This window comes from Mauremys mutica, chromosome 1 (assembly GCF_020497125.1).
Source record: "Mauremys mutica isolate MM-2020 ecotype Southern chromosome 1, ASM2049712v1, whole genome shotgun sequence".
NCBI classification, from domain to species: Eukaryota; Metazoa; Chordata; order Testudines; family Geoemydidae; genus Mauremys; species Mauremys mutica.
The window spans coordinates 84,746,926-84,760,948 of record NC_059072.1 but is presented as its reverse complement, the minus strand read 5'-3'; the positions used below and the strand labels follow the sequence as shown (position 1 = coordinate 84,760,948).

Sequence of the window (14,023 nt, the reverse complement as noted above, 5' to 3'; positions counted from 1 at the left end):
TGTTTGTTTCAAACATGCTGCCTATTAATTTCATTTGGTGACCCCTAGTTCTTGTGTTATGAGAAGCATTAAATAACACTTCCTTATTTACTTTCTCCACAGCATTCATGATTTTATAGACCTCTATCATATCTCCCCTTAGTTGTCACTTTTCCAAGATGAAAAGTCCCAGTCTTATTAATCTCTCCTCATACAGAATCCATTCCATACCCCATATCATTTCTTTCAGAACCTTTTCCAATTCCAATATATCTTTTTTGAGATGGGGCAACCACATCTGAAAGCAGTATTCAAGATGTGGGCATATCATGGATTTATAAAGAAAATATCATATTGCCTCTATCTTCTCTATTCGTTTCCTAATGATTCCCAACATTCTGTTAGCTTTTTTGACTGCCACTGCACATTGAGTGGATGTTTTCAGAGAACTATCTGCAATGACTCCAAGATCTCTCTCTTGAGTGGTAACAGCTAATTTAGACCCCATCATTTCATATGTAGAGTTAGGATTATGTTTTCCAATGTGCATTACTTTGCATTTAATCAACATTGAATTTCTGCCATTTTGTTGTCCAATCACCCTGTTTTGAGAGTGAGAGATCCCTCTGTAGCTCTTTGAGGTCTGCTTGGGACTTCACTATCTTGAGTAGTTTTATATCATCCGCAAATTTTGCCACCTCAATGTTTATCCCTTTTTCCAGATCATTTATGAATATTTTGAATAGTACCAGTCCCAGTACAAACCCATGTGGGACACCACTCTCTCCATTCTGAAAACTGACCATTTATTCCTTCCCTTTGTTTCCTATCTTTAAACCAGATATAAATCCATGAGAGGACCTTCCCTCTTATCCCATGACAGATTACTCTGCTTAAAAGCCTTTGGTGAGGGACTTTGTCAAAGGGTTTCTGAAAATCTAAGTACACTATATCCACTGGATCCCCCTTGTTGACCCACTCAAAGAATTACAGTAGATTGGTGAGGCATGATTTCCCTTTACAAAAACCATGTAGACTCTTCCCCAACAGACTGTGTTCATCTATGTGTCTGACAATTCTGTTTTTTTACTATAGTTTCAACCAGTTTGCCTGGTACTGGAGTCAGGCTTACTGGCCTGTAATTGCTGGGATCACCTGTGGAACCCTTTTTAAAAATTGGTGTCACATTAGCAATCCTCCGGACATTTGGTACAGAAGCTGATTTAAATGATAAGCTACAAACCACAGTTAGTTGTTCTGCAATTTCACATTTGAGTTCCTTCAGAACTCTTAGGTTAATACCATCTGGTCCTGGTGACTTATTAATGTTTAGTTTATCGATCTGTTCCAAAACCTCATCTAATGATATCCAAGTCTGGGACAGTTGGTTCCTCATATTTGTCACCTAAAAAGAATGGCTCAGATTGGGGAATCTCCTTCAAATCCTCAGCCATGAAGACCGATGCAGAGAATGTATTTAGTTTCTCTGCAATGGCTTTATCACTCTTGAATGCTCCTTTAGTATCTTGATCGTCCAGTGGCCCCACCGTTGTTAAGCAGGCTTCCTGCTTCTGATGTATTTAAAAAAAATTGCTATTACTTTTGAGTCTTTGGCTAGCTGTTCTTCACATTCTTTTTTGGCCTTCCTAATTATATTTTTACACTTCCCTTGCCAGAGTTTATGCTCCCTTTTATTTTCCTCACTAGGATTTAACTACCCAGAAGCTAGGAAGCCCTCACAACTCTGGCTCAAACCGGGGCTTCCAGAGCTTCCAGGATCCCAGCTCTGTGGCAGCCCACAATACCGGCAGACAAGCTGTCAGGAAGCCTGCCTGGTTTCTGTTGGAAGATTCAATAAAGCCAACACATTCCCACACAATATTTTTATTTTGATTATCAGCATTTTCTGACAGAAAAATATTTTGTTAGAAAACTTCTGACCAGCTCTAGTCATAATGATCTTGGAAGTAAAATACAATTATTAAATGTATTTACTTTATATATGTATTTTATTACCAAAAAATCTTCCACTCCATGGTTCTAATTCTGTCTTTATTTATACCTCCATAGAACTCTACTGACTTAAATGGAGAGGCCTGGGGTGAAAATCAGTGCAAAATTTGGCTCCTGAAGTGTCCTTCTGAACAACTATTTTACGTGGTAAATAAACTGGATTAGATAGATTCTCTCCGAAATTACACTCATGCAACTGAAATTAAAGTTAGTGGGGATGCATGGGTGTGACTTAGGACAGAAAATGACCTGCTCTATATACCCAAACACATGAGATTAAAAATGCTTTAAGCAGTGCCAGGGAAAATCTAAGAAATAGAGACCTTTGTTTAATAATTTGAAACATTCTAGGCATACACATAATAATGAGCAACTAAGCATTTGGCTGTCAAAGACATACTGTCACATGAAGTTTGCACAAAAGAGACTTGTCAGCACATCCCAAGAGAAATGTGCAGCCATCAGCTGTGATTTTAATTACATGATTAGTTGATTTGTGCATGTTTTTTTAAACAGAGGCTATTTAAATGGTTTTACCAGCAATAAAACATATTCATTCAGGGTGAAATTCACTCCTCCCCACACAAAGCTTGATTAAATGTACTTTGTTCAGGGAATGAAGTGGATGTCAAGGGACGGAATCCACCATCACAACATACAGGCTGGCTATAGGACTGCATCACAGCCCATTGGAAGCCAGCATTCCAGCCCATGTGCTAAAATAGCGACCACAGTCGCTCTCCATATCCCCTATGCTGGAATGACTAGATACAAACAAGCATATATCAAGTGGGTCCTACCCTGGGTCATCACAAAGACCTCTTCCATGGTGACCTATTCAGAAAAGGTGCAGACTTTCTGTGAAGCACAAGGAGTTACTCCAGATATACACTGGTAAAACTGAGAGCTGAATCTGGCCAAAAGTTTAAACTTACTTACATCAAATATTGTGATGGCAAAATTAAAAATAAAATTAAGTTTGATTTTATCAGTGCTATGGTTATAACTGAAACACATACTTCTGCAGGTGAGTTTTTTCTTTTATGGGCATAAGAAACATTGAGGTTCTTTACCAATATATTTTCATTTTTATGCCATTACCTGCCAGGATATCCATGCCTGCAAAAAAAAGCTCTGAAACCACATCACGAATCTCAGTTTCATCAGGAACAGGTGGGGCAGGGCGCAACACTTGTCTATTACTATCAGAAAGAGCTTCTAGGATGGCAAGGAAATGGGCTGCAGTGCCATCAAACATCTCTGTCAGCAGCCGTTCTGTAACAGTACGAGGCCATGGCAACTAAACAAGAGATAAATCTTTGTAAGGTTTTGTAATATTTCAAATGTGTTACAATAAAGCAACAGTTTTTTCAAAACAGTTCTCTGTGAAAAAGTGAGTGCAAGTACAAGAAATAACACTGCAGTATACATCGTGGTTGTGAATTCTATGATCCAGATGTATAGCAAAGTATCAGGCCAAATTTGTAAGGTACCTAAGGAAGGCATGAATTTCACAATAACCACATACACTGCTGCACACCATTCTAGTTAGAAAACAACACAATGAAAATTGTGAAAGGAAAACAATATATTAAGTCCATGTAGTTCAAAGCTATCCAGATCTTGTCCTGTAATCACATGGGCTTGATCACTGGGCGCTGAGGACTCTCAGCACTTCACAGGAAGTCAGTGAATATTGACGGTGATCAGCACCCCACAGGATTAAAGCTATAGTCCATTAGGTTGCTCCTTTGGTCTGTACATTTTCCAACCAACATAATGTAAAACATAAGACAACACACACAAAACCATATGCACTATGTTGGCTGCTAAATAATGATAAATCTATAAAATAAAATAATAAAACTGATCAAATGTTGCTTTGTTTACATAACTGTTCTTTCCTTGTCAAAATCATTACCAGGTATGGAACACTGAAGTGGAGACCCAGTATTTAATGGTCAACTGCTCCATCTCATCATCACTCCAGTTACAATAATTTATTTGACATTTTATCAAATAAAAAGCTTTCAGTGAGGTTTCCAGGACCATCTAACCATTCTAATATTGGGGAATTTCCTTCCTGCATTGGTGGAGCCACATCCTTTATTTTAATTTTCAAATTAGGCACTTTAATTCAAGTAAGCTAAGATGTATACCCGATAAAAAGGGAATAATTTGTGCCATATCTGGCAGCATTTCAGCTATTTATATGCTGATGGATTGTATTTTTATTGTAAAATAAATTATACACCCATCTTTTCAAACAGGCCACCTCTTTAGAGGTAGCTACTTATCTTTTCAAAAGAAAGAGCAACCATTTCTATAGGGAGGAGGGTAAATCCACATGTTACTGGCAACCTCATTCCAAACCAAAGACAGGAAATATTTTTAAACAATTCCTTATAATTATATATGCAGGTTTAAAATTTCCCAAGTACACTATATTGGATTTTAAAAACCCAACATTTGTTGCTAAGTTATTATATCCCCAATCTTTCTTTCCACAACATGGGGGAAATAATTACAGTCCCAAACCTGCAACTGGCTCTATGCAACAGAACCCTGCCCCCATGTATAGCCCTTGACAGTTTATGCACAAAACACAGGTTTTATTTAAATAAATAAATGCCTGAGGTGAGGAAGGTAACTATACACAGCAGTGATAGCAATACTGTTTTAGCTGTAAACTGTTCCCTGTGGTGTTTGCAATCCAATTAAGCATTGTAGGGGTGAAGGAGAAAATGAAAATTACTGAAAATGAGCCAGTCTATTTTCATTTTCCAAGTTAAATTAAGAGGCAAAAGTACATGGAACTACACACATACTAAAAGTTAAGCATGTGCTTATATACTTTGCTGGATCAGGACCAGATCACTCAGCACCTTGCAGGATCAAACTCTTATCAGGCATTCCAGTCTAAATATTCCTACATTCTGGCTTTTCTACACAAATGTTTCATTCGCGCAAGCTGAGGTATAAAACTACCTGCAAAAGCCTGCCGTGCACTTAAGTGTCCATGTGGACCCTGCTGCTGCGCACTAAAAGTTCCCTAGTGCACTCTGATCTATGGCTGTTTCAAAGCTGGATAAATCAAAGGGCACTAGAAAACTTTTAGTTCATGGCAGCAGGGTTCACACTGACACTGAGTGCAGGGCATACTAGTGCAGGGTAGATTTACACCCCAGTTTGCCATGAGCGCAGTCTTATCATACTATGAATACAAGCTCTCTGTCTTATCATACTATGAATACTACACTGTACATGTTTTATAATATTAAAATGTCACAAAAATGGCTTTAAAAGTGAACCAGTGCAGGCAAATATAGTCCTATAGATTTTTCCCATTTATCTGAACATTAGTAAATCTACAAAATGTGCAGAAATATTTTTGGCACTGATATCACATTTAGGGTTCACAACATTGAAAAAAAAATCAAACTATAAAAGCATGTAAAAACAAACAACATGAAAATTCAATACCTCTGTTTGCTAAGGCCAAGAAAACAGGCATGGCAAGTAGTGGACAAAAATATCACATTTTAAAACAATTATTAAGAAATTATTTCCTAACAATCAGTCACTTCTAAAACCAGGCATTAAGTAAAGTCAGAAACTGATACAGTGTTATGTGAAATCTTTGGGAATTACATTGTAAACTGAATTATTTCCTGACCCGTACCATAGACTTCAAAGTCTGCAGAAACAACACCCACATTAGAACTGTAAACCTGCTTCCCCAAGTCCTGCTGAAGGACATCACCTAAAACCAGCTAAGTTTTACTGAGCCAAATCTTTGAGAAATCTGGTAGTCTTTACACATGCAAACCATACCCTCCTGAAAAAAAATTGTAGCATGACCTGGTTTTATACAACCTGAGGTTTCAGATAAGTGAGGTTTGGATCAACTGGATTGTGCTATATACTCAGAAGTTTAATATGAAAGTACACCTCTACCCCATTATAATGCCACCTGATATAACACGAATTCAGATATAACACAGTAAAGCAGCACTCCGGGGGAACGGGGCTGCACGCTCCTGCGGATCAAATCAAGTTCGATATAATGCAGTTTCACCTATATGGAGGTGAGATTTTTTGGCTCCCAAGGACAGCGTTATATCGAGGTAGAGGTGTATACATGACTGAAATCACATATGACCTGATACTGAAGCCCTTGATACTCTTTTATACCAATGTATCATACAAAGTTTGATCAGGGCAATCAGGTCACATCTGAAATGTGGCAGGATGATGATGTTATAGTTTTGCTATTAACTACAGTAAGGCTAAGTTTTTGTCATGGATATTTTTTGAAAAAAAGTCATGGAAAGGTCACTGGCAATAAATAAAAATTCACAGAGGCCTGTGACCTGTCTCTGTCTCTGACTAAAAATATCCCTGAAAAAATGGGGAGGTGGGTTCAGCACCCACTCTTGCTGGGGCTCCTGGGTCCCTACTGCTCTGGGGAGTCGGAGCTCTGGGGTCCCCCTGCTCACAAGGGTTGACTGCTGCGAGGTCTCCTTCCCTCCAAGGTGTCTGGGAGCTATGGAGTGGACACTGATGCTGCTGGACAGCTGCAGGGTCCCCCTGCCATGGCTGGGCAGCTTCGGGAAGACCCCTACTGCCAACCATGTCTAGATAGTTGCAGGGGGGAGGGTCCCCTGCAGCTGGGCAGCTGTGGGGGTTCCCCCGCTGCTCCCCTGGGCTGGGCAGCTGCAGGGTCCCCCCACCAGAGTGGGGGCTCAGAGCTGTGAGGGCAGGGAGCTCCAGCCCCGGGCAGAAAATGTCACAGATGTCAAAGGAAGTCACACAATCCATGACCCTTTGACCTCCGTGACATAATCATAACCTTAACTATAAGCAATATCAGTTGAGAAATCCCATGAATTCATAATGTTATCTCTGATGGAACTTATTTATACACCTGTTTTCCCCAATAATGATTAATAAACATACTTTTTTCTATTAGTAAAGAAACAATAACATAGTATGTACAAATGATATTAATATTTAATAGCATATTATTTTCCAGCAAAAATTACATTCTTCTGATTTTGAATATGACTGGGGTTTACCAAATATAATGCTTTCATTCTCAGGCTATCTCAAAAGTATTTTATGAATATATAAGTTAGATAATGATTGTGCAAGTAAATAAAGCTCATCAACAATTCACACAGTGACAGAATAAATGATGAGACAGAAATGGGAGTTATGCAAGAGGATTTCTAACTTCTGCCTTGATAGCCTCTCAACCCAGACAGAAAAGACCTCTTGTCTCTCATCTCACCCAGAGGATGATGGTGTAGCACTTACCTACGCCTCTTGGTACTGCTATATTTGTAATGAGTAAGAATGGAAATCATAGGACCAGATTAACCACAGGGTTTACCCCACCAAAAACTCTGACGCAGGTCCACAGCATAAAGCCTTCCAGCAGCGGAGGCTGCAATGATACAAAGTGACTGCAACCTTCTTCCTACCTGAGTGAGGGCTGTGTGGTGCCAGTGCAGACCAATAAGTGGAAAGTACTGACCAGCAAGAGAGAGTAGCTGGAGAATGTGCTGGTTAAAGCCTCTCCCCCATTTGGCAGAGAGGCTATGTAGCCCTAGCAAGAATTAAAGTTGCCCCAACTCCCGATGAAACCAAAAGGGAAAAAGCAGAATTACTATCTGCCTTTCTGGGGGTGAATCACCCCTCGTGTGTAAAGGGCTTCTCTAGCTCCAGGAACTGTAAATCACACCTCCCTGCACCAGCGTTAGTGGAAGTTCTATAGCCTGTGTTATGCAGGGGGTCAGACTTCATGATCACAGGATCCCTTCTGGTCTTAGAATCTATGAATGTATGAATCTTGTCTCTAGGAAAGGTCTTGAACCCAATGACTTTAAACCTGACTCAGAAGGAAGAGTGATACTCTCTGAGGTATATGGGGGAACTATTATGAATACACATAATAGTATAAAAATAAATGCAGCTATTAAAGCTAATAAAGTAGGTCTGGAAGTTGTCCAAAGAAAGCAAGTATGCAAAAATATTTAATATTATGAAATGTTTCTCTATACTAATGTATAAGGCCTCTCCCAATAGAACACTTGGCTGTGGCAGCTAAGATTGTTGGCAATAGAATGTGAGTTGGGGAAAATAATTATTTCCATCAAAGGCTATTTTGTACTTTGCACTCATTTATATAGGTCACAGAATCCTAAGAGGGAGTGAGGAATCTCTGAAAAATATATCTTTCAAGGTTTGAGATGAGTACTGCAACACAAAAATCCACCGAAAATTTGTTGAAGCTGGCCCTGAATCTTTAATGTAATTAAACACAGTAGGGAAAATTCAAGGGGCCATACACCAGGGATGAATTTGAACAAGATTTTTTAAAATTATATTATCTTTAAATAATGTAGAGTTGTGGCTATTTTCAGTGTACAGCCAAGAACATTTATCCTGCACAAATAACACACAGCCACTAAAGAAAACGAACCCTGAATGATCTAATATAGACCATATTGCCTATTAAAATTACTCCCTTAAGTTGGTTCCGAGTCTTAATGGTAAAGTGAATATGTTATTTATAAGGCTGGAAAGGGAAAACAAATCATTCTGTTTGCAGATAATGCTGTATGCCCACATAAGATGTGTGCTAAGCAAAGCTATGTCATATCGTTACTAAAAATAAATAATAAACAGATCAAAAAGAAAAAGATTTACACAAAATTCTAAACTTACATTTTGTGCTTCCTTAAGATTAACCCTTAATTTTGGTCGAAAAAATCCTTTGGGCTTTCTTCTGGATTCATATACTGCTCTCTTGAAAACCATTACTGCCATCTGACTCAAAGAGAAGCATGTGATTAAAAACTGTATTCTGTATTCTGCTTGTTCTGCTGTATGTATTGTAATTTTTATAAATTGTGACATGTTTATACCTTTATAGTGGCCTCTCTAAAAACTTTTTTTGTTTCTGAATTTTGAGGTGAAGAACTCATGCTTTCCAATTGCTTTAGTTCATCAATTTTACTCAGACCACGGCGAGCGAATACCTATATAGCATAAAAATTGGATAAAGAGTTGATTTATCTATCTTGATATTATGGTTCTGTGCTTTGCTTGCTATGAGAGGGAGAGTATAATAGCCACACCACCTCCTCATCTTTGTGTTCAGAGAACAATAAAGACTTGGATCATAGCCAGCTCCTGTACAACAGATGCAAGGGGAGAGAAACTCCTTGCTCTCTCTCCTTTTGTGCAACCGCTGAGGGGCTGGCCACAGTCGAGCCCTGAACACTTAGAATGTTTATGTACATATTAAAAATGTATTACTGTGCTTTAATTTGAATTAATTAGTTCAATTTATACAGAGACACATACTGTAGTAGCCTAACTACATTTCTGAATCCAGATAAAAAGCAAATATAATAATAAAATGTAATATTTAAATAAATATGCAGCTTGCCATTTATTGTTACAAATAAAATTATAAGAGTGATACATAAGGCTACCTCTCCATGGATGCTGGCTTGGCAATCATAATAACAATAACAAACTGCAGTGTAAAGGGTGGTTCTCCATGTCAAATAGTGTACAGCTAAAAGTGGGACTGATGATTCCATACATATGCTGGCCCACAATAGGTATTCCAGCACCTGTGATGGGAAAAACCAATTATAAACAAAACATTATAAAGAACTGCTCAAAATGTATTAACAGTATAAACTTGAAACAGTTGGCTGAGAAAATTATTAAGCATTGACATGCATTTCCTATTGCTCAAAGATACACATAAAAACATGGACTTACATAATGGAGCAAATTAGAACAAGAAATCACAGAAAGAGAGTTAATATTTCATTCATTTTACTTTCAGTCATTTATGAATTTTTCCACCTAGAATTGTGTTCATTTTCATCTGTAGACCTGAAGAAGAACTCTACATAGTTCAAAAGCTTGTCTCTTTCATCAACAGAAGTTAATCCAATAAAAGGTATTACATCACCCACCTTGTCTCTCTTCATCTTCACCTGACATTTTATGACCTGAGATATCAAAACAATCCCAGTTCACTACTGAATTGTTTCCTCATTTGGGGCTTGATCCTGCTCTCATTCAAGTCAATTGAAAAACTCCTATTCACTTGAAAGATGCAAGATCAAGCCCTTTAGGCTCTGATTCCGCAAAGCATTGAGCACTTCTTATAACGTGCTGAGCACACTCTACTTTCACTGTCCTCAGTGGGTGTAGAAGGTTCAGGCCTTCAGTTTGGGGAAATTCATCCTCTTCTCCAAACCTACTCTTCACAGCAAAGACCTCTGGATATAATTAGCCTTGCTAAAAAGACAGGTCTAGCTTGATTTCTACAGAACAACAACACTTCACCCTACTGAACAGCATTTTCCTCTCTTACTGTCTTTGGGCCTGATGCTCTATGAGATGCTGAGCACTCTCATTTCCAAATGAAGTCAGTTTACAAATTCAGGCCTTCTGTAAATTACTGAACTGAAAATACATGTCCTGAATGTAGCTGACAGTGCTTCCTCCAGAAACCATGAAGCACATTATATGTATAATAATATGAGCTACACTGGCATATAGAAAAAAGATACAAAGTCACTTCCAGTTTCAGTGCTAAGATGTTAAAATGGAAAATTTCCTTTGAAACTCTCCAGTCCCTGACAGGGATACACTTGCTCTTGAAATAACCATAGGTTTCAGAGTAGCAGCCATGTTAGTCTGTAACCGCAAAAATAACAGGAGTACTTGTGACACCTTAGAGACTAACAAATTTATTTGAGCGTAAGCTTTCACGTCCGATGAAGTGGGCTGTAACCCATGAAAGCTTATGCTCAAATAAATTTGTTAGTCTCTAAGGTGCCACAAGTACTCCTGTTATTTTTTTGAAATAACCATCTGTCAACAACAAAAAATATTGGATCTAGGATTGTCCAGTGTCTGTTTACTCCAGGTGGGGGAAAAATTGAAATCCAATTCAAATCTAGATAAGTGACAAAAATAAAGTCCAGGGCATACCAGCTGAGATACTCACATGAAAGAAACTTTCATGATTAAAAAAACCCAGCCACAGGGTGTCACTACAGCTCTAAAAAAAACCAGCAAAAGGATAATTCCATTCATATAAACAAACAGCCCAATATGTCTCAGCTTGCTGATTTATACTCTATTTTAAATAGTGGAACTATAACAACGTATAATAAATTATCCTAATCTCAGTTAACAACAGCTTGCCATTAAGAGTCATTGCTTTACTTAAGCATTTATAGTGATGACAGAGTTACAGTGTAGTATTTGTCTCATGTGGATACAAACATTTGTCTAAAGCATTCTGTTTTATTCAAATTTACAAGTAAGCAGTATTATATGATGGATATTTTTAAAAGATTATTTATCAAAATGAAGTCAAAAGGCCACATTCTCAGCTGGTGTAAATCAATGTAACAGACTTCAATGGAGCAATAATGATATATCCATCAGGGATATCTTATTAAGGACTTGAGAACCCTAAGCTCTACCGTCTGCCTTCCTCACAAAGACAGTATAAAAATCTTGTGCCGCCCTTTTTTGATAATTGACTACTTTAGAATCACTGCCTTGTGTCGAGATATTAGGAGCCAAGAATTGGCGTGATAAATCATTAAAATGTTGTGCAGTTAAAGTGTGCTTCGCTTTTGAAATAAATAGTTTATTAAATTAAAAATGAACTAAATACAACTTCAAGGGGCTTGGATGACTCTTACTGCAACACTCGACAGAGGCCTGACTAATCCCAAAGACCAGCAGCCTGGTATGGTGGGGACATATGCTCACAGTTGAATGCCACAGAGGTCCATGAAGGCTGGGGGGAACTCATGTTTTCCTGCCCTTCTACACAAGCCTCTCTGGACACCAAACTCTTTTACCCCACTGTCCAGGATGGTCAGCATTACTACTGCCAGGGAGAGTGGAGTTGGTCAGATAAGATTTACCCAATGTGACAAAATACAAATGCATTTCCTTCTTTTCAGTAAAATTCTGTTTGCTGTAAAGCTAAAAGTATTCTTAATAGCTGTACAATATATTAGAAATACCAAATATAAAAAACCTTCCAGTTTATCTTGCCATACCTTAGCAGACTGACCTAGGCTCATCAAACGTCTGCATATGGTGTATATATAAATTGTACCTAGAAGAATAAAAATACATTAAAATCTATACAAAAATGGATATGAGTCCAACATTTCTACTTCAGATCTGTTATGCTAGTTAACTGAAATGTTGTTGTTAGTATTTGGATTGTTAATAAGTCTCTTATTTCAAGATGAAAAACAACTGAAAATATAGTTTTAAAAATTAAAAAACTTCTAACATAATTATTTTTTAATGAGAGAAGTTGAAGCCATTCAAATTCTTGTGTAATGTTAATGTCCATTGTAAAATAAGTAGAAAAACAGCCTCATAAAAATTATATATTACTGAAGTCTTAAATGTCCAATAGAAATATTTAATATTACAGGTCAAATCAAGGGATGTGACTATTAGAGATAGAATTTTCATGGGAAAATTCATGGGACTTGTGCTCTTCAATCACTAAAGTACTTTTGAAAATCCCACCGTGGAAGTGTAACATGTAACAAAGTTCTGAGTACACAAAAAGCTAGACAAGCAATAAAACACTCCAGGGTGTATATTCTGTGTAGAAAAGGACACCTGTAGTGCAAAGAGGCAGCAAAACGCCAATCAACACAACTAGAAGGACATTTTATCAACAAGCCACCCCACAGCATCCATTAATAGGGTATTGGTATATGCCTCGGATGTGTAGTGAGCCACAAACCTCCTGTTGCTGAGGGAGCTACAGAAAGATGTTCTACCCAGAAGAAGGGGCAGAGTCCTGGGAGGAGAAATGCCAGAGTGGGATAGCCTAATTTTGGCAATTAATTAGTCTTTGACTACTAACGGTAAATATGCCCAATGGCTTCTGATGGGATGTTAGATGGGGTGGGATCTGAGTTACTACAGAGAATTCTTTCCTGGGTGTCTGGCTGGTGAGTCTTGCCCACATGCTCAGGGTTTAGCTGATCGCCATATTTGGGGTTGGGAAGGAATTTTCCTCCAGGGCAGATTGGCAGACGCCCTGGGGGTTTTTCGCCTTCTTCTGCAGCGTAGGGCATGGGTCACTTGCCAGAAGGTTCTCTGCACCTTGAAGTCTTTAAACCATGATTTGAGGACTTCAATGGCTCAGACACAGGTTTGATACAGGAGTGGGTGGGTGAGATTCTGTGGCCTGCATTGTGCAGGAGGTCAGACTAGGTGATCATAATCGTCCCTTCTGACCTTAAAGTCTATGATTCTACGATTCTACCCTAACCTCATTTCAGCCAGTTGGAAGGAGCTAATGCTGGCCAAAACCATGCTCAAGACAGGGATTTGGTCCACAGAACTGGCAATGGGATCCCAGAATGGAAAATTAGTATATTTTAATTTAATTATTTTATTGTGTTTCTTTGGCAGAAAGGGAGAGGTGAGACCAAGAGTGGTCTCAGCAGATAAGAGTGGTTGGAATCTCCAGCCCCATTAAAGCTCTAAACAGGAAAGAAAATACCAGCACTTCACCGCCAATTCAAAAGCGCCTTTTCTCTCATATGCAATATTATATTACAATAACTTACACTAGTCGCATAGAATAATAATCCATGCTTTTGGGTGGGAGAAAAAAACAGAATGACCTTTTAAGAATTCTTGATACGTCTCTTTTTATATACCCAAGTCAGTTCATCTGATCTAAATTAAGCCAAGTATGAACAACACACTTACATGGTGGACAATATTAATCAGATACAGATGGAATCAAATTCTTAATCTAAAATAGTTTCCATTTTTAAAAGGAATTTTTATCATTAAATCCAATGCTGCAGAATATTATTTTTTTTAAAAGCACAAAGTTTTTATGTTTCAAACAGTCATAAGTTTATTTCCTATTTCCTACACTTCAGAAATGTAATTCTCTTTGTACAAAAAATCCCTATTTGTAAGT

General features: G+C 38.1%; 1 protein-coding gene across 2 annotated transcripts in view; it reads right to left on the bottom strand.

Moving 5' to 3' along the window:
• Positions 1 to 14,023, bottom strand: part of CFAP54 (cilia and flagella associated protein 54) — a 220,844-nt gene that overhangs the window by 183,785 nt on the left and 23,036 nt on the right. For both annotated transcript variants that reach the window (XM_045000813.1, XM_045000816.1), the window contains exons 5-9: positions 12,114 to 12,172; positions 9,498 to 9,641; positions 8,925 to 9,038; positions 8,725 to 8,826; positions 3,094 to 3,292 (exon numbers count right to left, since the gene is read on the bottom strand). In XM_045000813.1, the coding sequence (XP_044856748.1) occupies positions 3,094 to 3,292; positions 8,725 to 8,826; positions 8,925 to 9,038; positions 9,498 to 9,641; positions 12,114 to 12,172 (618 nt within the window). The remainder of the gene's footprint in view (positions 1 to 3,093; positions 3,293 to 8,724; positions 8,827 to 8,924; positions 9,039 to 9,497; positions 9,642 to 12,113; positions 12,173 to 14,023) is intronic.